This window comes from Tachypleus tridentatus, chromosome 10 (genome assembly GCF_004210375.1).
Source record: "Tachypleus tridentatus isolate NWPU-2018 chromosome 10, ASM421037v1, whole genome shotgun sequence".
Lineage (NCBI taxonomy): Eukaryota > Metazoa > Arthropoda > Merostomata > Xiphosura > Limulidae > Tachypleus > Tachypleus tridentatus.
In genome coordinates, this window is record NC_134834.1 from 35,109,407 (window position 1) to 35,134,587 (window position 25,181).

The 25,181-nt window shown below is 33.2% G+C and overlaps 1 protein-coding gene across 14 annotated transcripts; it reads right to left on the reverse strand.

Annotated features, from left to right (window-relative positions):
- Positions 1–45: 45 nt before the first annotated feature.
- Positions 46–23,870, reverse strand: LOC143229045 (sodium- and chloride-dependent GABA transporter 1-like). 14 transcript variants are annotated; one of them, XM_076460750.1, is made up of 15 exons: positions 23,797–23,870; positions 23,102–23,153; positions 15,405–15,635; positions 15,167–15,298; positions 14,818–15,043; positions 13,954–14,086; positions 13,544–13,678; positions 10,957–11,060; positions 10,625–10,755; positions 10,227–10,339; positions 7,933–8,064; positions 2,956–3,058; positions 2,298–2,398; positions 1,798–1,968; positions 46–1,493 (listed from the first exon to the last, which is right to left on the reverse strand). In XM_076460750.1, the coding sequence occupies exons 3-15, from the start codon at positions 15,631–15,633 to the stop codon at positions 1,341–1,343; spliced, it is 1,863 nt and encodes a 620-aa protein (XP_076316865.1). In that variant the 5' UTR covers positions 15,634–15,635; positions 23,102–23,153; positions 23,797–23,870; the 3' UTR covers positions 46–1,340. The 14 variants fall into 14 exon arrangements, with proteins under 14 accessions (XP_076316865.1, XP_076316864.1, XP_076316861.1 ...); XM_076460749.1 differs by having other exon boundaries at positions 23,102–23,150; positions 23,797–23,858; XM_076460746.1 differs by having other exon boundaries at positions 23,498–23,838.
- Between the last annotated feature and the right edge of the window lie 1,311 nt (positions 23,871–25,181).

Below are 25,181 nucleotides of genomic sequence, written 5' to 3' on the forward strand. Positions count from 1 at the left end.
CATATACGGAGGATGAAATACACAAACACACAGTAGCTACAAATATTAATTTAGAAATAAATCATTCTATTGTTTATTAATATGCATAGACGTATGCTCAGAAATATGAGGTTAGTACTTTCATATTTTGTGTTAGGGAACTACACTCTTGAAATGTAAATAAAACATAACATCTTTTATTACACATCTCGGCTTTTAAACGTAAATAAACTATTTATTTATTGTCCGTGTAAGGGTAAATTGCAATATCAGAAAATTATTAAATTTATCAAAGATCTTCATAAACGTGAAGCGTTCAGTAATTACTAATATAATAAAGGGAAAAAAATGTGTATTTACATACTATTTATAAGGTTTGAAAATGTCAAAAAAAATATTCACTGAACACTAAATTACAAGTGTATGTTGATAATAGACATATTTACACAAAACAAATCGTGTTATTTTCAATATTTCAATATTTTCTTTTCTAATTATCACCTAACGTCTTAATTAAACTCAAAGTACAGAACCATTTATATAAAATATACAATCAAGTACATTAGAGTGTGAAATTAATATAACGAATAAATTATTTACGACATTTTGAAGGGAGTTTCAAATAATTCACTTTTATTTTACCTACTTTAATTGTTAGTTTATCAATTAAATACTTTAATTGATAGTTAGTTTACTGATAGATACTAACTATCAATCATAACGACATAATATTTACAAATGTGCTAGAAAAATGGGTAAAATGATATACGTTACATCATTTGTTGTTTATGGTAAACTAGAAACAAAAACAAAAACTGAGCATAAGCAATTGGATGCAGCTTGAGTGAGGTTTAATACACCTATGGCCAAAAGTATTGTATCATAACTATCATAATTATAATCTAGTTCATCTTTACATGGTGTGAGTGTATTAGAGTCTAGTCTCCTCTATAATATAATCTAAAACTTGCTTTTCTAATTTCATTGTCACCAATATTAAGTGCACAATAAAAACAGTTTTGGTGAGGTTTATACAGAAGTTTGATTATTTCAGTTTGTGAGAACTAAATATAATTAGTTTTATAATTTAACTCTTTTTTTTTTTTTTTCTTTGGCTTACATCACAAATTGTTATCAGATTTCTTAAAGTAACTTGGTATTGGCTCTTTATGAATAAAGTTTTTATGTACATCTTTTAAGCTCTGTTTTTAACTGTTGTTATTATATTCTGCTGTGCCTAAAGAAGGATCTAGTGTTAGTAATATGATCATGTACTAAAGCAAAACCTAGTGTTAGTAATTTCATCACATACTAAAGGAAAATCTAGTGTTAGTAATATGATCACATAGACTTTTTAACAGTTAAATATGAAGTATGTCTTGGGCTGTCGACGTATAATCTCCAGAGTCTGACAGTTTATTGTTTTTACTTCTGGGAAGCTCGAAATCTTGACCAAGTGTCTTGGTTAATTTCTGAGAAGGTTGAAGTTTCGGAGTTATGCCAGCAATCAACCGCTGAAATAAAAACGGAACCAACAGTTCAGGTATAAATTTCAAATCTGATTGTTAACTTCATTTATCATCGTATATATCATATATGGAAAGAATAACATACATAATATTATATGTAAAAAAAACTGGATACTTTACTAATATCTTGTTTGCCAATTTTAAAACTGTCTCTATAGTTAATACAAGTATTGAAAATCTACTACAGATGTAACAATAACCTAGTGTAGAGTTTCAATAGGTTTCAGTCTGAATAACTTGTCAATAATCTTTAAAATTTTACTTTTGATAAAGACTAAAAGCTACTCACGTCCTTCAGAGAACCTGGTGTGACTAGCATGAAATAAACAGCATAAGACGGAATCCACACCATGGAAGCCAAGGCTATCCCCCAGCCTAAGAGTTCTCCCCACCAAGGATAAACGTAAGTCTCTGCATACACCAGAGGTTTGTATCTCATAACTGAAAACAGAAATATTCCCTAAAGGGAATATGTATTTAGAATGAGAAAAAACATTCTCTGAAAGAAACTGAAATAAAATTGAACATTATTTATACATATATATATAAGGAACTAAAGATAAGATATTTATTTATATTATTTTGATACTGTGAGAAACGTAACTGAGTAAGTAGGATAAATGATCTGTTCTTACAGTTAACGTATAATATTCTCACGTGCTGCAGGTTTGAAGGTCACTTCATGACTTGCAGAGAACCAATGTACAGATTCATGTTCTTCATTACACTCAATTATTTATTTAACTAAACTGTTGAATATTCTTTCTTTAAACACAGCATTAAACTTACCAAACAAACGGCTGGAGAGACAAAGACCCAGGTGGCAAGGAAGTACCAGTTGGGCCGATGTCCTGTCATCTCTTCAATGTTGCTAGAAAACTTTTTTACACCTGTAATAATTTACTAGTTTTATAAATTTGTTGGTTTACAAACTAGAATTTTCATGTGAAAAAACACTTGACATAAAACCTGAATTCAAAAGACAAACAAATCTACAAATTAAATGTCCAATTGTTAATTAATAATACTGACTTACACTGAAAACATTTGAAAATCCCGTAATAAATGAAAAGAAATTAAATTGTCAAAAGTATTGGCTATTGAGTACAATAATACACGGATTAAAGGTAATATATAATTAATTAACACCTCCAAAGAAAACAATATAACACCACCTTCTAGAGTTAACCTGAGAATAATACAGCCCATTTTAGGGATAACTTGCATATAGTATAACAGCACATTATTGAGTTAACTGGCATATACTATCTTTCAGGGCTAGCTTGAGTACAACAGATTCTCCAAGGATTAACGTACGTATAACACATCACCACATTTTACAGAAAAATCTAACACCATAGAAATAAACAGATGTATTAGAAGTTGGAAGTGATGTATAAAACAATGGTCTATTTTACCAATGAAGGACATGCCATTTGAAACTTACCATAAACCCATGTAATAGCTATAGTTTGAAAGAAAACAGTGAACAGTAGAGTCATTCCACTGGCAGAATAATAATCCATCAGTTGAAATATGTACATGCCCCCCTGAAAAGTAAAAAGATTATTTTAGTGACTAATACAATCAGTTTAAAGAAATCCAGTCAGAATTATTACTTAACAGTTTCGTTTTGATTAAATATATTTTATTACAAGTTACAGTTTCCATATTCTAGATACAAGATAACACCATGGTAAAGCTACAGAAATGAACAGATATATTAGAAGTGGAACGTTACTGAATAAATATAATAGTATTGGGAGTTGTGCTTATGATAAGTTTTATTTATTACGTCATTTTTACAGTAAATAAGATTTGATTTTAAGTATGTTTTGAAAACAAATCTTACTTACTGTAAAAGCTGAAACGTGTAATAAAATAAAATTATTACGGTACTGGTAAAAATAATTCATCAACTGAAATGAATATAAGACCCCAAAATAAGAAACAAAAGAAAACAATAAAGGTAATTAGTTTTAACAATAAAACTAAGGGAAAAATCAAACAAATTCAGGTTATGAACAACTGAAATATTATTGGACAGTTCTGTCATCAGTGGAATCATGAACACTGACCACAACAAAGAAACTGTTATTGTCCTGATATTGGGTATTTTACTAATTAAAATCAGTATATTGGTAATTGACACTTACTTGGTTAAACATTGCTGTTTTCAAGTATTCACATTCGTATCCTAGTTCATTTAATTGCCATGATATAAAAGACTGTCTAGTTTCGATAATAGTAAATTTGTTTAGTTTTCGAAAGAATGTTTTATATTTGTTTAGTTGTTTACTTTTAATTATTTTATATGAGATTTAAAAACAGACGTGTATTGGGTGTTGTGTTTATAAATCATTGATGCAGAGAATATAATGAACAGACGATTTGGGAATAAATATACAAATAGTGTGAGATGAGTGAGAACATTAGACAGACAAGAGGAGAAAGAGAAGTTGTCTGTTGTAAGAGGGGAAAGGCCGAACGGTTGCTATAGGCGTAACTATTAATGTGTTAGAGGGAAAATAATAGTAGAAGAAAGATAAAAATAATAGTTTATTTCATTAAAGAGAGTTCTAAAGTGAATGAACTGGCACCAGTTGACTCTGACATCTAAACAAACGATTCTTGGGAAATACGAAGGAAGAAGCGACAGTAAAAAAGTTTAAACATATAGGATACAACCGTGGTAAGTCAATGATAACTTTTTTTTTTAAATTTCGCACAAAGCTATTCGAGGGCTATCTATGCTAGCCGTCCCTAATTTAGTAGGGTAAGACAAGAGAGAAGGAAGCTAGTCATCACCACCCACCGCCAACTCTTGGGCTACTCTTTTACCAACGAATAGTGGGATTGATCGTTACATTATAACGCCCCCACGGCTGAAAGGGCGAGCATGTTTGGCGCGACGGGGATGCGAACCCGCGACCCTCGGATTACGAGTCGCACGCCTTAACACGCTTGGCCATGCCGGGCCCAAGTCAATGATAAAGTAAGTGAAGCATATTTTAAAGTAACTGAATAGGCCTAAGTGGACTTTTGACAAGAGGAAGATAACTATATATATATATATATATTTGTGTGTGTGTGTGTGTGTGTGTGTGTGTGTAGTGTTTATAATATCCATATAATGTGAAGAATTTGATGTACGTACGTTTAACTTGTTCCGAAAAATAAATATTTTGGAAACAAGTGGCGTACGTGCTTTTCATGTACGAGGAAGTTGAGAATTTCTCAAATTAATTTTGGCGGTATCTGTTGACAAATCGAATTAGCATTTTAATACACGTCTATAAGCTATTAACTCAGCTGTAAGGGAAGTTTTAAACAAGGACTATTTAATGAAGGGTAAAGATAAACTTAATAAATCAAAACCAAGATGTACGGGAAAATTTAACATCGGAAATCAGTACAAATTACAAGAGTAGGCTTAATTGTTATTATAGTAATGCTAGAAGTATAAGAAATAAAATAGATGACTTTAGGGCACTGGTAGAAATAAAAGATTTAGAATAACTGAAACATGGTTAAATGTAGATGATTTTGAAATACATGATTATAGGTTATTTAATAGGGACAGAGTATTAAAGAAAGGGGAAGGAGTGGCTGTATATGTAAAGTGTGAGTTACATATTGTTGATGTTGAGAATATTAAGGATAATAGCAAGGAGATTGGGTTTCTGTTAGTGGATAGCAAGGGGTAAAGCTTTTAGTAAGAATGTGTTACAAATCACCAGATGGAACTGATGAAATCAGGAAGAAACTTTGTAATAAGATGAAGATCTCAGTTGTTAATGAAATCATAATTAAGGATAATTTTAAGTGCAGATATAATGATTGGGAAATCAAAATCCCTCAAACCACGAGGGAGAAAGGTTTCTGAAAACTTTTCAAGATGGATTTCTTAATAATTGGTCAAGGAACCTACTGTAAATAATGCTATCTTAGATTTATTGTTAAATTCTAATATAGAAATGGTTAAGAGGGTGTAAACTAGAAAGCACCTAGGTACAAGTAATCATTGCTGTATTATGTTTGATATTTAGCTGCATTTGGAAATTGGAAATAATGATATTTTGATTCCAAATTTTAAAAAAAAGCAAATTTAAAAGAGATGTGTTCTGAATTGGACAGCTGAGTTATTTTGAGGCACTAATCAGTTGTGGAAAATGTTTAAAGATATTTTTTTAAAGATTCAAGATAAACATATTCCTTATAGAAACAAAATGGGATCTAGAAGTAAAAAAAACCAGGTTGGTTCACAAAGGGAATAAGAGATAGAATCAAATAAAAGTACCACACACTTAAGAGATTTAAATTAACTGGTATTGTAGAAGATTATAGAAAATCAAGAAAGTTGGTCAAAGAAGAAATTATGATATCCAAAAAGATGTCTATAACATAAATTTGGCTTAAAACATAAAAATTAACAGTGAGAACTTTTTAAAGTACATTATGGGTAAACAAAATGTGAGGATGGAGATAGGACCCATGAGGAATGATGAAGGAAGGCTTGTATCTGATGATCATGAAATGCCTAGATTATTAGATTCTGATTTTGCTTCAGTTTTTACTAATGAAGACTTAAGCTGTATTTCACATCTTGAACAGTTGATAAATGGAAACGAGATCAAAGAAGATGGCTGCCTTAATTCTAAGCTGGTTAAAAAAATGGGATATTTAAAAAATGCTAAGACTCCTGTAATAGATGATACTTCACCAAGGGTTTTAAACAAGGTCATATAATCACTTGCAACAAAGTTTTAAGCCCTTGAATAATGTACAAGTACCAACTGATTGGAAATTGGTTAATCTGACTCCTATCCTCAAGAGAGGTAATAGAAGTTGTCCCAGTAATTAAAGGCCTGTCAGTCTTACCTCATTTGTGAGAAAAGATTTGGAATGTCTGATAAAAGATACTTTGCAAAGTCATTTAACAAGTTTAGAATTTTATTGGATAGTAACATAGTTTCACTGAGGAAAAATATTGCCTTACAAATCTTTTTGCATGTTTTAAAAATGTTACTGCACATGTAGATAAGGGTAAGGGTGTAGCTGTGGTATATATGGATTTTCAGAAAGCATTTTACAAAGTGCCATGCCCCACAGTGGCAAAGCAGCATGTCTCTTGTCTCACACCACTATAAACTGGGTTTCAATGCCTGTGGTGGGCAGAGCACAGATAGCCCATTGTGTAGCTTTGTGCTTAATTCTAAACAAACAAAGTGCCACATAAAAGGTTTGTAAAGAAACTTATCTCTGCAGGAGCTTAGGATAAGTTAAGTAACTGTATAGAACAGTGGCTGGATTCAAAAGCAGAGGTTTGATATAAATGAAGTTCAGTTAAACTAGATTAATGTTGCAAGAGGTGTACCTCAGGGATCAGTCTTAAGACCTTTACTCTTTTTGACTTACGTTAATAACATTGATGAAGAAAGTCAATAAATTACTTATGTTTGCAGATGACACCAAGGTTTTGGGTGTTACTGGCTGTGAAGAGGATGCTGCTACTTTATAAAAATATTTAGCTCACATAATGAGTTGGGTGAATAAATGGCAGGCGGGTTTTAATTATGATAAATGCAAAATATTGTATGTGGGTGATAATAATTTGAATTATAAGAATAATTTGGATGGGAATAATTTTAACAATGTCATGAAAGAAAATGATCTTGTTGTAATGGCTGATCAGTCTCTTAAACAATCCAAGCAGTGTGCTGTTGCTAATATTGGTAGGGTAAATAGGATTTTAATTTGTATTTACAAAAATATTGAATACAAGTATAAATATGTTATAATTTCATTGTGTAGGTCACTGGTTAGACTGCATTAGGAGTATTGTGTTCAGTCTTGGGCTCCTTACCCTAGGAAAGCCATGGAATTGTTGGAAATGATTTGGAAGAGGGTAACTAAAATGGTGCCTGGGATGGAGGGATTGTCATTTGAGGAGAGATTAAGATCCTTAAAAGTCTCAAGAGTTAGAGGCAATCTGATTCAAATGTTTAAAATTGTAAAAGGATTTATAATGTTGATGCATCAACATTTTTCATACTTAATAGTGAGAATTATAGAACTTGGTGACACAAATATAGATTTAGGAAATATAAAAGATGACAACTTTATTTTCCAGTGCATATGAAGATATGCTAGTAAATTTGAGTGAGTTTAAAAGAAACTTGATACATATATGAATGACAAGTGATGACTAATTGTTTTTAATAGTATTAGTTTGGCTTAGAGGGTGGGACAGCTGAGATGGACCAATATATCCCTTGTTGTCCCTGAAACTTATGTTAACTTCTCATTATAACAACCATGCTGTTACAATTGTTATTACTAACTTCTTACTATAACAACCACACTGACAACTGTGGTTTTTCGTTTTACTCGTTTATTGATTTTTTAATATTATGGAACATACCTCAGTGACCATTGGTAGACCTAACAGGTACAATACGATAACCATTCCTATAATAAATAATTTCCTTCGTGGTCTCAATACAGACGCCCATTCGTCCACAATTCCTGTTATCAGAGCTTCCACGGTGCAGAACTATGAAAAACAAAAACAGACCAATATCAGTACACATGTTGTCATAACATACAGATCAAAGTAACATAATAACGTAGTTAGACAGATCTATATAAATTGTGTACGTATATATATTTAGTGAATTAATGTTTTATATAATAAAGTTTCAAACATACGTGTTATTATCTAGTTTGATAACCTAATACTTATTCTTGCGTGAGAGAACGTTTTAAGTTATGAGTTTCTGATATAGAAGTTTATCTCTGTGAATCACTTAAGAATGGTACTTTGAAATTTCTTGTTTGTTTGTTTTTGAATTTCGCACAAAGCTACTCGAGGGCTATTTGTGCTAGCCGTCCCTAATTTAGTAGTGTAAGACTAGAGAGAAGGCAGCTAGTCATCACCACCCACCGCCAACTCTTAGGCTACTCTTTTACCAACGAATAGTGGGATTGACCGTAACATTATAACGCTCCCACGGCTGAAAGGGCGAGCATATTTGACGCGACGAGGATGCGAACCCGCGACCCTCGGATTACGAGTCGAACGCCTTTACACGCTTGGCCATGCCGGGCCCTGTGGAAATTTCTTACATATTAAAATACTTAACCAGCGATAAACAGTTAAACAATATGTGGTTACGCATCCATTCTTTGATTTGTTAGATATAAAATAGAACATAATAATGTAAGCTCAGGTGACACATGGAACACTTGTAGCATATAAACACATGTATCAAGTAACGGTTGAAGGATATAACAATTTGAAGCTAGTACTACATTCATGTGGCAAACATACGTAGCAGGTATCAACCATATAATTCATTAGTAACTTATGACAAACAAATGTAGTACATTACAAACAACGACAGCATCTGTTAACTAGTTAATTGGTTATTGCCATGAGTAACAGGTGACGCAAATGTAAAAGATTATAAAAGAATGTAGTAGGTAGCAATCACGTTGCGTATTACTGATGTATGTAACAGATATCGGAGAAAAGTAGCAGAGAGCAACAAAGTAGCTGGTTGCCGAGATAGGCAGCATGCAAGTATAGCACTACTACGACGTGCAGAAAGCATGCAAGAGTCCCGAATAGTCTTTTACTGTGAAAAAACATGCACGCGTGTCAAGAACCATGTTGCCATGCGACACGTGGCTTGTGTCCTAACAGATAATAAGGCGGAAGTGGAAATAGAATCTCTGATAATAATAACATATCAGAAGGTTGTATTCTGTTGAGATTAGTTAACACCACACATTTTGAGGTTAACTGAATAAGAAATTAACCACTAACTGCACGTCACATGATCATGTACATACGATTCTTAGATCAGAATTTTCCTCAGCTTCTGACAATGTTAACAGTATTGTTTCATAAGCCTCTGCCACTGCGCAGGTTTCGTTTGGTAAAACATAGAAGGTCAACACATTTAATATCAATGGAACCGTATTATTTCTTCCATTACTAGTTCCACAGATTTCATGTACTAACCTTATATATACCAAAGACAGCTCTAATTTCCAATAACACTGAACTGTTAGTTACTTGCTAATCTTTTTCTCATAGTTACATTGTTTCTCAAACTAATAAACTCACTAACTCAGTAATTAAGTGCAAACGTCACAGACTTATTAAATATTCAATTGTTGAAACAGTTAAAACGTGAAAACTCCCTCCAGACAAACAATAACACAAACGCGTAAATAAAAAAAAAAAATAGTCTACAAAAGTATTTTGAGCTCTGAAAATTTTCCCATTTTTAAAATAATATTTATGTCATTAAATGAAAATGAGAATATAAAGTATGTACCTGGCTGTCAAATACATAACACACATCAACATATTATATGCTCACCTGGCTATCAAATAACACACATCAACATATTATATGCTCACCTGGCTGTCAGTTAACACACATCAACATATTATATGCTCACCTGGCTGTCAAATAACACACATCAACATATATGCCCACCTGGCTATCAATTAACACACATCAACATATTACATGTTCACCTGGCTATCAAACAACACACATTAATATATTATATGCTCACCTGGCTATCAAATAACACACATCAACATATTATATGCTCACCTGACTATCAAATAACACATATCAACATATTATATGCTCACCTGGCTGTCAAATAACACACATCAGCATATTATATGCTCACCTGGCTGTCAATTCCAAGAATTAACAGCATGAGGAAGAACACAATTGACCATAAAGGGGGAGGTGGCAACTGTAGAACAACTTCTGGATAAACAAGGAAAGCTAACCCTGGACCTGAAGAAAATACACAATGTTAAATTATATCTAAACAAAGACCGTGTTTGTACTCTGAAAATAACACAACAGGTCACTGTCGGATAATACTTAGTGTGTATAAAGATGTTGATACACTGTAACTTACCAATAGACGTTTCATTTTAAATGTTTTAGAAACAAGATTCAAGAAAATATTAATAAAGTTTGTTCTGAAATATTCTGTTACACGTTGATTTAGTACAGAAACAGAACTTTTAGTGTTTATATAAACAACTGAAGCACTAGAAGACTGAAATATCTTACCGGACTTCACAACGTCAGCAACTTCAGTCCCGTCGCCTTTCAAGTAGGCCATGTGACCGAGGACGGAAAATATCACAGTACCAGCAAATATACTGGTAGCAGGGTTAACAATACATAGGATATATCCGTCTCTAGAAACAAGATATAGAAACAATAATGAATGTGTGCAAAGTGTACAATAATATCCATGGAAACAGAAACACTGAAAGAATAACGAATACAGAGTACAGAGAATTATTACATTGAACATTTTTGTGCAAATCATTGTTAAATAATTAAATTAAAAAATAAGAAAATATTTCTTAAGAGTCTGTTTGTTTGTATTTTGTTACCGGAAGAAGTTGTGGCTAAACTTGTTGTAGCTTCCAAGAGTTACGACGGAACCGAAACCAATACCAAAGGTGAAAAATACTTGTGTTCCTGCTGTCACCCAGACCTAATAACATTAATATAATAAATTAATACTGATTACACAGAGATCAGCTCTGAGAAAATTTAAATTTCACACTAATTTAGTTTTGTTACGTTTTGATTAAAGAATTATTAACTGGTATTAAAGCTTGATAGCAAATAAACGAAAAAAAAAAGTCGCTTGACAGTTACTGATTAACAATGACACTATTTTCACTACAGACGTAAACTATAACTTCATTAGATGGGAAGTTTTATTTGTTGCCCAGCCTTGTTGTTAGTATTTGTCTTCCGCGTCAGGGGCATTAAAATGTACGGTTAATCCCACTATTCGTTGGTAAAAGAATATGCGATGGGTTCTGTCCAACAACCTTTAACACCAAAATTAATATTTACTAGTGTTTATATCGTATATGAATGCAATAATAATAAAATTAGTATATTAATATAATAATAATAACATTTAAATCTGAATATAGTGACAATAACATTTATATATAAATGTAATAACAATAACATTTATATATAAATATAATGACAATAACATTTATATATGAATGTAATAACAATAACATTTATATATAAATATAATGACAATAACATTTATATATGAATGTAATAACAATAACATTTATATATGAATGTAATAACAATAACATTTATATATATTCTTTGGTAAAAGAATATGTGATGGGTTTTGTCCAAAGACCACCTTCTGTCTTTTCAACAGTTTAAAATCACTTACCATGGATATATACAAACAAAATCAGTTGTTTACCTCACGCGGAGAAAGGTCAGGAAAAACTGAAGACATGAGAAAAGTATTCAGGATAGGCTTTGCTTAGAAACATAATTATTGTGTTCAAAGTTATCAAAACATTGCTGTAGTATAGTGTAATGCATAATTAGTAATTATGTAATAACCGGATCTATCAAGTAGAAATGTTCATTATTATAGTGTAGTGTGCTATTAAATCGAAATGTAGTGTATTTTGCTTCAGTACTGCACCCAAAGTAATAAAAAGGCTTTTTTAAATAACATAATTGAGGAAAAGTAGTAGTAGTATCATCTACTGACAATTCTCGAAACATCATTCTTGTTCTAAAAGTGGGATCTGACTGTCACTGTAATAACACACACACGGTACAAAAGCGTATAATGCGATTTATGATAACTTTGCGTGACTCAAGAGTCTCGCAGTTAGGGCACATTAACCACAAAGCCACTCTCGGCCATATGTAAAGTACTAACAGCACACTAACCACAACGCCACTCTCGGCCATATGTAAAGTACTATGGGCACATTAACCACAAGGCCACTCTCGGCCATATGTAAAGTACTAAGGGCACATTAACCACAAGGCCACTCTCGGCCATATGTAAAGTACTATGGGCACATTAACCACAAGGCCACTCTCGGCCATATGTAAAGTACTAAAGGCACTTTAACCACAAGGTTACTCTTGGCCATATGTAAAGTACTATGGGCACATTAACCACAAGGCCACTCTCGGCTATATGTAAAGTAATAAGGGCACATTAAGCACAAAGCCACTCTCGGCCATATGTAAAGTACTAAGGGCACTTTAACCACAAGGCCACTCTCGGCCAAATGTAAAGTACTATGGACACATTAACCACAAGGCCACTCTCGGCCATATGTAAAGTACTATGGGCACATTAACCACAAGGCCACTCTCGGCCAAATGTAAAGTACTATGGACACATTAACCACAAGGCCACTCTCGGCCATATGTAAAGTACTATGGGCACATTAACCACAAGGCCACTCTCGGCCATATGTAAAATACTAAGGGCACATTAACCATAAGGCCACTCTCGGCCAAATGTAAAGTACTATGGGCACATTAACCACAAGGCCACTCTCGGCCATATGTAAAGTACTATGGGCACATTAACCACAAGGCCACTCTCGGCCATATGTAAAGTACTAAGGGCACATTAACCACAAGGCCACTCTCGGCCATATGTAAAGTACTATGGGCACATTAACCACAAGGCCACTCTCGGCCATATGTAAAATACTAAGGGCACATTAACCATAAGGCCACTCTCGGCCAAATGTAAAGTACTATGGGCACATTAACCACAAGGCCACTCTCGGCCATATGTAAAGTACTATGGGCACATTAACCACAAGGCCACTCTCGGCCATATGTAAAGTACTAAGGGCACATTAACCACAAGGCCACTCTCGGCCATATGTAAAGTACTAAGGGCACATTAACCGCAAGGCCACTTTCGGCCATATGTAAAGTACTAAGGGCACGTTAACCTCAAGGCCACTCTCGGGCATATGTAAAGTACTAAGGGCACATTAACCACAAGGCCACTTTCGGCCATATGTAAAGTACTATCAGATTAAATTGTTCTTAATTTAATTCAGTGTCCCCCAGTGTCTGGTGGCTTATAACAGTTAATCCTAAAAAAATGAGTAATTAAAACAGTTGACCAGGATCAGAGAAATACATTTAACATAAACTAACCTTGGGATCCAAAAGTTTGTCGAATTGTGGAGTAATGTAAAAAAGTAGTCCGTCTCCAGCGCCTTCTAACGTCACTCCACGAAAAAAAAGAATGATGAGGATGACGTACGGAAACGTTGCTGAAACCCAAATAATCTGTAAACAACGTAAATAATCAAGTAAAGCTAGAAATATTAGATATTATTAGATAAAACAAAGGACATCAGATGTACTGGAAAACAATATGTCACTAGATGATCTTTACTTGTGATTACTGTAATGTTTTATGTCACTATGTGATCTGTTCTTGTAATTACTATAATGGTGTTCTATGTCATTAAGTGATGTTTCCTTGTGATTACTGTAACACTGTTTCATGCAATCTTTCCTTTTCCTTTTGTTTCCAAGTTTAATTTTAGTTTAACTCTCACCTTGCCACTACTATGTAGTCCTTTCCAGATGACCAAATAAACCAGAAACCAGGCAAGTAACAAATACAAACTTAGTTCCATGTTCATACCTCCCAAGTCATGTATTCCTGAGGTAATTTGTAAGGTTCGACGCCTACAAAAGAACAATAAATATTGTATTATTGAAATATAGTATCTATAGTGGCTTCACTGAATCATTTTAAATTAACGTTTCATCATATTCGATTTTTGAGTATTTAACCACAAAATTATTTATATATTCTTTATATATTTTATATATTCAATAACAGAAACATTTTTTTTATAATTAATAATTTCCGTATCTAAAATAGCTATATCTGAGAAAGTACTTGTCCTGGGATGAGTACATTTCTCGAAATATACAGGGTACAAAAACTTTGAAAAATTGAACAGAAGGTGTCCATCATGGTTATCATCATTGTTGGTTAACATATTAAGTCTATTCCTGGATGGAACTACTAATAGCATCATATGTTTTGGACAGAATTTTACACACTGACACATATTATACTGCAATCACTAATCTCATATTGTGAAAAAGAAGAGAAATAAAGGCAATGGTAGTTTGTGAGAATAGAGAGTTAGGTACTACATACAATATAAATTTGAAACACTATTTCTAAACTTTCATAATTAAAACATATGTACCTCACGTGAAAGTATACTTCCCCTGGAACAAATACTCTTTACTATATAATGATTTTGAATTATGATTTTATATTTCTATTGAAACTCAACAAAATATATCTGTTTTCTCTACATCAGTTCGTTAAAAACCTTGATCGACCTATATAAGGAGTTGAAAATAATGGATTTGTCTGAAAAATAAGAAATTAAACCTACTCCCAGAATTCGGTTATAGGTGATTCTGCTTCGGTGGCTGTAATATTGAGACTCGTAATGTTGGTTCCCTCTTTCACACAATATTTTGTGTTCCACCAATTACCACACGATTCCCAAGGCAGTTGTGTCGTCATTGAGGACACGAGGTAGAGTAATGTCCAAGCTATTATCACCACGTAGTAGATATTATAGAGACAAACGATGGTCATTGAAGCAAAGCCAATTCCTAGTGAAAGTATAGATTACATAATATAAGAACTATTGACATATTTGAGACACAGGTAAGGGTAATATATATCCGGAGAAGGTGAAAAATGCTAAAACACTAGAATTAAATAACAATAGCTACCTTTAAAAATAGGAATCATATTCCAGACCCCGATACCACCAGTGCTGAGGTACTGACCAATGGCCACTTCCAGGAAGAATAGAGGAACAGCACACAAGACTAAACAGATGAGGTACGGAAACAAAAATGCCCCTAAATAACAAACAACAACGTATAATCCATTAGAACCACCGATTTACCATTTAGTAAGGTAAAGCTTTAATGTATATTATGTTAGACTAAACCACGAGACACATACCTCCACCATTTTCATAACACAAGTATGGAAATCGCCATACGTTGCCAAGACCGACAGCGTAGCTTATGCAGCTGAAAATAAAGTCCAGTTTTCCTCCCCATTCCCCACGTTCTGGTTCCTTCTCCTTATCTGACTTTCTTACCGACTGGTTCATTTCATTAGGTGTTGTGATCATTTTCACTCCTTTTTCTACACTGACGATTTCTGATTTTTCATTTTTGGGAGACATTTCTTGAATAAAGTCACAAATTTTCTACACTTTAATAAAAATTGAAACTGTAAAAAAACAAGAGCATAATAATGTATTTACTAAAAAAATATTACATGAAGATAAACGTAATTATTATGAGAAATAATTAATTAATGGGTTTTATTTGTATTACAGTTATTACTTAAGAATGCTAACATAGTATTGGTGATATTAAATATGTATATATATATCATCAGAGATATTACGTACAACTATACTGATGGAGGCATTACTTAATATCATAAGAGGTATCTATATTTATATCAAAAATATTACTTATGCAGAATTATATATTATTATCGATATACCTAACTAATGCCTATAATAATGCAATAATTCACAGCCATCGGCCAAGATATACCACTGATATACATTGTGTAATATTTATCAAAACATAAAAATATCCAAAAATCACAAAAAATGTGTAATGTAACTAAAAGTAACATTTAGCCTAATAGCTAACACTAAATTAACACCCTCTGGAATTTACTACCCTACTTTGCATCGCAATTATAAGCGGTATACTTCCAAGATGTTTAACGTACGCTAATAGGTCGTACTGGCTTTGTCGCACCAATCAGTATTGACACAGTCACTGTGGTCAGTCATAGCTGTATCTTACGTAAATGACATCTTCTGTCACTGCGTTTTTAAAATAGCAGTAATTATATATTTGTAATTGATGAGATTCAAACACTTGTAAACTGGATACAACACTATTTTTTAAGATTCACTGAAGACTAGTTTATCTCTGGTAAATGCGCTACTGATGTATATACCTCTATATCAGCAGATATAGAGAGGTCGGTTGTTTAAATTGATAATGATCATTTTTTTTTCCTTTCATAGTGAGGTGTCGAAGCAGAGGCATCGCTAGAAATGGGCACGTTCCCAGATTCTATTCGACAGTGCCCATAATTCCTAGTTGGCGTCTTGAAAAATAAAAATTGAAAATCATAATCGACAAATTGAAACGTCAAAAATTTCTGAAGATACATATGGGTCCATTCTAGGAATCTTCTAGACACCAAGTGACACCTGTCCAGTCTATCCATTAGTTAGTCTGATTAGTTAATATAATAGTCGCAACCTAATTCATTATTGAGTCTGATCAGTTAATATAATAACTCCAGACAACGAAATTCAGTTATCAAAGGGAAGATATATCTGCTCGGTAGAAAGTTATATTTTGTTGACTTTTTGAGAATTGTATTGAAAAAACAACATATAGTAAGCACGTGAACTTCCACTTGTTGAATCTGTCAGCAACACAATCCGTGTACGTTTCAATAAAATTACATCGTAGATTTTACTCTAGCGCCCACGTTTTTAAAAACAAGCAAAAGTCACTTTGACCTCTCTATGTGAAAAGAACAAACACAAATCTCTTGAGATAAGACATCAATCTATACCTATAAAAAATGTTGCTTGTGTAACTACTACTGTCAACCTTGATAGTACCTTATCGTTCTGGGTCGACTAAAATACTCGAGTCGTAACAACTTTTATTCGAAATCTAACGACAGAGACAAATGAAACTATTTTTATGACGAAACAGAAGTCTTATAAATGTATGGAAAATAAGCAAGTACTTCGTAGGAAAGACCAAACGTTGTGAGGTAAGAAAGAAACCTGCGAAGTACAAACTAACGATATCAAATCAGAGATCTAATTTGGAATGAATTAATAAAATACAAACGACTTTTGATTCGATGAAAACGTTTATGCTCTCGTGATATTATACCTCAGTGTCACTGCTTTTGAGACAAGGTAAAGGTAACTCATAAATGGAAAGCTACGTTTAGGGTCGATAAAGATAATTCTGAATTTAAACTTATTAATGAAGAGGCTAGCGAATTTTTGGAGTTAATCTGATCCTTGATGAAGACTTGGAGAAAACTGATATTTAGTGTTAATAGTGATAAGATTGGTTTGTAACATACTAAGAGGTTGAGTTTGAAAGTTTATAAAAAATGGAACTCATTTTTAATTTGTATAAGATGTCGCTTAACAATTTTACTAAGAGATAAGATGATTCTTTAGGTGCTGATGGTACAACTAGAAGCTTTAGAAACTGAGACACTTAAAACAAAAACGTACAGAATACTAGTAAAGAATTCAGGTTTCAAAGTGAAGACGTAAGACATTTTTACTACTTTGAGCTACAGCACACGAACGATATTCACGTCACAAAGGTTCTCATGCCACGTGTGGCATTGAACTTTCTTTCACGTGGCATCAGTTTCACGTGGAAACTGACTCAGCTAGTTCACAATTTACTGTTCACACATGTGTAATCAGATAGACCGACGGATAACGCTGAGGAAGGCCAAAGAAAGCGTTTTAAGCCTAATAGTTAACTTTTATGCTCGAGGTAAATCGTCTGATGGTGGAAACAATAAACAAAAACAAACAAGTGCACGAGTAGAGTTCAAGATAGAACTAAACATCGACCAACTGCTCGAAGCAACACAAATAGTTTGAACTCAACAATGTGAGCGAAACTAACGGCGAATCATTCAGATAACCATTAGTGCCTTCTAGTGATAAGTCCGATTTTCTGTAAATACTTATCTATGCACATTTCGTGAAGTTGCATTTATAATGGTTAGTTTATATAACTGCTTTAAGGTATTCACGTATTTCAACAGAGTACAGTGCGATAATAATTATAAAAACTATGACAGTCCGTCTATGTCAATAAAATAATTTTTTTTTACTTTGTTGTAAATTGGTCTTTTACAATACAGGAGTGTTTATGTGTTTTCCTATAGCAAAGCTACATCGTGCTATCAGCTGTGTCCACCGAGTGGAATCGAACCTCTTATTTTAGCGTTGTAAGTCTAAAGACTTACCGCTGTCCCAGAGGGGGGGATTATACACACATTATTCAGATACAAATATAAGTCAGATACAAAATAAAAATGTTTATTTTATAGTAGAATGAATCATCCTCACACTTAGAGTTGGAAGTCAAGAATGGACATCACTATTATTAATATTTAACAATTCATTGCGTAAACAGTGTATTGTATATTAAGTAATTGTGTGCAACATACTGTAAGCCTTATTAGTATCAAATAATACATGGTGTTAAAAGTGTATTATGTGTCAATTATTTTTCTCAAAGTATAAACCTTATTCATATCTAATAATACACGCTGTTAACAATGTGCTGTGTTAAGTAATCTTGTAAAAAATACTATAAACCTATTAATATTTAATAATACATCGTGTTAACACTGTGTTACATGCCCACTATTCTTGTGAAACATGCTATAAATCTTATTAATATATAGAAATAGATGCTGCTAAAATGTGCAATCTAACCTATAAACAGAAATATTAATTAAGTTATAAAAATACACGACTTAAATCTGTGATAGTTTATTAATTTGTAAGCAGTACTGTCAATAACAAAAGTATAAATTTGACTACAGAAGCTATGAATAAAACCAAACATGGAAGTCGTCAAGAGCAATATAAAGCAGGCGTAAAAAAGTTTAATCCAGTTTATTTTAGTAGAGTCTGACTGTATAGTTATTTCTGGTCAAATGCCAAGGACTGCTGGCCAAGATTAATCTATCGATTTTTTTCCCTTGGTACTCAGTGTCTTAAGGCCATTGACTACAGGGTTTAATAGTTTTTTTGTCTATGACCAAAACTCGTTTAATTCGCATGATTTTCATAAGTGATTTTAAAGAGGTTTGTAAAAGTGCTTTTTGATTCAAAAATTATTAGAGAAAGATAGAAATATTATATCCTAACGATATTAAGTGAGGAATAATGTTATTAATATCATAATTATAGATCGTTATCCTTGACCCTTCTCTTTCTGGGGCGAAGGTATTACAATCGGGTCTGTGTGTGTGTATCTGTATTTCTCGAAAACTAATAGAAAGATAAAACAAGCTGACAAATAAATTTGGGACAGTCCCTCTTAAATTTGATCACATAAAAATCCGGATTCATATTCTTGATAACTTCGAAGTTTTGTTTTGTTTTTTTTAATAATTGGAAGACAGAGTATTTTTGCAATTTGGGGTTAATAACTTTGTAAAGTGTGATCGAATTTGTATCAAATTTCATCAGTACATTATGGCTGAGAATCGTCATCACACTACAAGAAGTGATCCACGATTATGGATCTTAGAAGGATTTTCTGAGTTTTCAAAATCCCGGAAAGGGGCGGGGGGTTGTAATTTCTTTAATTGCTATTATTTTAATTTAGGCTCTACGCTAGTACAACGGTATGTCTCCGGTTTTACAACGCTAAAATCAGGGGTTCGATTCCCGTCGGTGGGCTCAGCAGATAGCCCGATGTGGTTTTGCTATAAAAAACACACATTTTAATTTAGTTTACAAAAATACATTCTCATGTACCTTTAAATGTCTATTAATGCATTAGTTCTAACTGTTGTCTTTCCCCCACGTGACTCTGCGGTATGTCTGGTAGCTTATAACGTAGAAAACCGAAGTTCGATATCCGCTTGGCCACTGTGTAGTTTTGTATGCTTAATAGCAAACAAATATAATTACTTGTAGATTTAGAATTTAGCTATCTGCAGGTCGTTACATGTATTTCACGTGCGTCATGACACAGTTACCTAATTCCCTGCGATGTCTGTCTATATTTTTATTCTTTATCAAAGAGCTATTGCATCTGCTAAAGTAGACTTACGTTTGTGTATAAACAATCTATCGGCGAACTTAGTAATATCCCTGTTGGAAACTTTCTCTGTAGAGACGTAATAAAGAGGAGTAAGCTATCTTACAGGGGTTAAATCTTCAGAGCACAAGTACTTAAAAACCGGAAATTGGAAATTGGAATACGTGTGGAGCAACTTCCGAAATAATTTCTAAGAAAACCAATGTGATAAGTGGAATGGAAAAAAAAACAACAAATTTATTGTAGAATTAGAAGCACGTGATAGTATTATACTTACAGCAATAATGATATCTGATATGCACGAGAACCTTGGCATCACACTCTATTGATACTAAAGAACTGTTCGTTCGTTTGTTTGTTTGTTTGTTTTTTAATTTTGCACAAAACTACTCGAGAGCTATCTGTGCTAGCCGTTTCTAATTTAGCAGTGTAAGGCTAGAGGGAAAGCAACTAGTCATCACCACCCACCGCCAACTCTTGGGCTACTCTTTTAACAATGAATAGTGGGATTGACCGTAACATTATAACGTATCCGCAGCTGAAAGGGCGAGCATGTTTGGTGCGACCGGGATTCGAATTCGCGACCCTCAGATTACGAGTCGAGTGCCTTAACCATCTGGCTATGTCGGGCCGACTAACGAATCAGAAGAGGTGAAAAACGTATCAATAAAAAAAACGTATTATCAAACAAATCAAAATAATTAATTTTTATTCGCGGATGGTCACGTAAAAAAACACTATTGAAGAATATTTTGGTATGTTTCGTGCTATAAACAATTTAAAATTGTAAGTAACAGTTTGAAATGGTTCGATTCCCGTCGGTGGGCTCAGCAGATAGCCCGATGTGGTTTTGCTATAAAAACACACATTTTAATTTAGTTTACAAAAATACATTCTCATGTACCTTTAAATGTCTATTAATGCATTAGTTCTAACTGTTGTCTTTCCCCACGTGACTCTGCGGTATGTCTGGTAGCTTATAACGTAGAAAACCGAAGTTCGATATCCGCTTGGCCACTGTGTAGTTTTGTATGCTTAATAGCAAACAAATATAATTACTTGTAGATTTAGAATTTAGCTATCTGCAGGTCGTTACATGTATTTCACGTGCGTCATGACACAGTTACCTAATTCCCTGCGATGTCTGTCTATATTTTTATTCTTTATCAAAGAGCTATTGCATCTGCTAAAGTAGACTTACGTTTGTGTATAAACAATCTATCGGCGAACTTAGTAATATCCCTGTTGGAAACTTTCTCTGTAGAGACGTAATAAAGAGGAGTAAGCTATCTTACAGGGGTTAAATCTTCAGAGCACAAGTACTTAAAAACCGGAAATTGGAAATTGGAATACGTGTGGAGCAACTTCCGAAATAATTTCTAAGAAAACCAATGTGATAAGTGGAATGGAAAAAAAAAACAAATTTATTGTAGAATTAGAAGCACGTGATAGTATTATACTTACAGCAATAATGATATCTGATATGCACGAGAACCTTGGCATCACACTCTATTGATACTAAAGAACTGTTCGTTCGTTTGTTTGTTTGTTTGTTTTTAATTTTGCACAAAACTACTCGAGAGCTATCTGTGCTAGCCGTTTCTAATTTAGCAGTGTAAGGCTAGAGGGAAAGCAACTAGTCATCACCACCCACCGCCAACTCTTGGGCTACTCTTTTAACAATGAATAGTGGGATTGACCGTAACATTATAACGTATCCGCAGCTGAAAGGGCGAGCATGTTTGGTGCGACCGGGATTCGAATTCGCGACCCTCAGATTACGAGTCGAGTGCCTTAACCATCTGGCTATGTCGGGCCGACTAACGAATCAGAAGAGGTGAAAAACGTATCAATAAAAAAAACGTATTATCAAACAAATCAAAATAATTAATTTTTATTCGCGGATGGTCACGTAAAAAAACACTATTGAAGAATATTTTGGTATGTTTCGTGCTATAAACAATTTAAAATTGTAAGTAACAGTTTGAAATTGCATATACTATGACAGTTTCCTTGAGATATCTATTTCTTGCTCATAAGGCAAATAAATAAATAGGAAAACAAAACTCGTTCACTACGAAATAAACAACCATAAAGGGTGCTAATTATTAAATAGTTGTTCAGGATCTAATCTACGCTATAGATACTAGCGCGATCTAAAACATTTATATAAATCAATAAAAGGTAAGCATTTGAAAGAGCAAGCTGTATAGACAGGGAAAATAAGGTATTTCTTGTGGAAAGAATCACAATGTAACTCTAGCTATATTATCTCAGGTATAACACAAACTCTAGATATATGGTCTAACGTACAATTCCAACAAAAAAAAACAAACAAGTACATTCTGAACTATAGCAAAGTAACGTTCCAAAAATCCAAACTGTTACAAAATTTACGTATTGAAATAGATCACAGTTACTATTTTTTACTTTATTTTTATTTCAGGTTCAAAATAGTCTTGTGATGAGAAGATATCATTCAAGCGTTTTTATTTAAAAAAAAGCAGTCCCCTGGTTAAGTATTTAAGAATTATCACATCAAGAAATATTTTAAAATTAACTATGGTACATGGATGTTTCAGTTATATTCTAATTTATCGATTTCAAGACACTTAAAATATTCTAAGATGGAATAATGGTTATTAAACGTCTTGTTTTAAAGAAAAAAAATGTTAAATTATTTAGTACCAACGTTTTGATAATTAGATAAGAGAGAATCGTTTACTTATGATTTAAAATATAAAAACATGTTAAAACAAAATACTTAAAGTCACTCACCTCTTTAATGTTACTCTTCAAAAATAACTAAATTCAGAAGCCGATGATACTGCTAATAATGAAACAAACTGGTATAAACACTTAGTTCTTATGCTGCTAATAATGAAACAAACTGGTATAAACACTTAGTTCTTATACTGCTAATAATGAAACAAACTGGTATAAACACTTCTCGTTTTTATACTGCTAATAATGAAACAAACTGGTATAAACACTTCTTGTTTTTATACTGCTAATAATGAAACAAATTGGTATAAACACTTAGTTCTTATACAGCTAATAACGAAACAAACTGGTATAAACACTTAGTTCTTATACTGCTAATAATGAAACAAACTGGTATAAACACTTCTTAGTTCTTATACAATTAATAATGGAACAAACTGGTATAAACACTTCTTAGTTCTTTTGAGAATAAACTCAAATATTTTGTGAAAGTGCTGAAAATCGAGTTCAGTATTATGACTTGTACAGGAGCGAAACGACTGATGCCCAGCGATCAATATAAAGCACGTGATAAAATTTTGAAAGACAGTTGTATTTACTAAAACAAAGTAACTGTACACATAAAAAAAAAAGAAATGAGTGAAGTCTCTCCGATTTTATCAACTGTTGAATATAAGTTGCCTACAACGAGCAAAACAAAACGTGTCCTCAGAGTGTCTACTCATATAAACTTGGTAAGTTTTTCTCACCGGCGCGTTCTACAACTTCAAGGTTTTCATTTACTCTCTGTTTAACGATAGTTCCCATTTTGCTGTCTGGGATCGCTAGTGGAGTAACGACGGAGTTTCTCATTGGTTGCTACAGATAAGCGTGGAAATTTCCATTGAGGATGTGAGTGAAGGCGCGAAAGATGTACATGTTACCACGTGGTTGTACGTGACCTGTAATGTAAAGTAGCACAATCGTATGATTCAACGTCGAGCACTCGCAGCGACAGAAATAAAAAAGCAAAACAAAATCATAACTATATTTCACAACCAGAATGATCACGTTCTATCAGTAGCTTGATTAAACCAACACAACCACTAAATACACTTTTTCACAAACCTTAACTTCCAAGAAAAATAAACAGAATTCTTGGCAAGCTTACTATTCACAGACCTTAACATTAGGAGATGACAGTTTGCTTTACTTATATTAAGACACGAAAATTTGTTATTACTAATATTAGAAAGTGACTTTGTTATTACTAATATTAGGAGGTGACTGTTATTACTTAAATTAAAATGACCATTTGTTATTACTCAGGTATGACTCTTTGCTATTCAGTACTAGCTGTTGAGGAACGAAAACTGTTAATCGTATAAAAAGAAAATACAAGGTAACGTGCCTCTTTCATCTTTTGTTATTTAATCTCTAATCACTTCATTAGATGATAATTCAATATTATGCTTTGTAGAAGGTAATAACTGACCCATTTAACTTATTAAACGAAAAATTCATATGAATTTGAAAGTGTGTCCTGTTTCAGGGCTGTTGTTTTTGATACAAACCATGTATACTGTCGGGCGAATTGCAGTTAACATACGCTGGGGATGAATGTTAAAACACACACACATTCATCAGTGGCTAGTATATATATATACATGTGTTCTTCCCTATACCACTAGAGGGTAATATGTATATAATTCTATTTACCAGAGACTATTATGTGTGTGTGTGTGTATATATATATATATATAGATGTTTATGGCTTAAACATTTATGGTCATAATATATATATATATATATATAATTGTTTATACAAAAGGCTGCATACATATGTTTTTGTCTATACCATAAACTTTTTGGTCTGTAGTTTGTTTTTTTAGAATTTCGCGTAAAGCTACTCGAGGGCTATCTACGATATCCATCCATAATTTAGCGGTGTAAGGCTTTAAGGGAAGGCAGCTAGTCATCACCACCCACCGCCAACTCTTGGGCTACTATTTTATCAACGAACAGTGGGATTGACCTTCACATTATAACGCCCACACGGCTGAAAGAGCGAGTATGTTTGGTGTGACGGTGAGGATACCAGAAGCTCTCTTTCTATTATTCCTATTTCCAGATATTTACAGATATTTTCCTATAC

What these genes read in the sequence shown, in the direction of transcription:
- LOC143229045 (XM_076460750.1), bottom strand. Translation starts at nt 15,633, where the DNA reads ATGTCTCCCAAAAATGAAAAATCAGAAATCGTCAGTGTAGAAAAAGGA. An exon ending in GTCTACCAATGGTCACTGAG is followed by an intron (nt 3,059 to 7,932) that starts GTATGTTCCATA and finishes TTTACTTTTCAG; the next exon opens with GGGGGCATGTACATATTTCA. An exon ending in CACCAGGTTCTCTGAAGGAC is followed by an intron (nt 1,494 to 1,797) that starts GTGAGTAGCTTT and finishes TTTTTATTTCAG; the next exon opens with CGGTTGATTGCTGGCATAAC.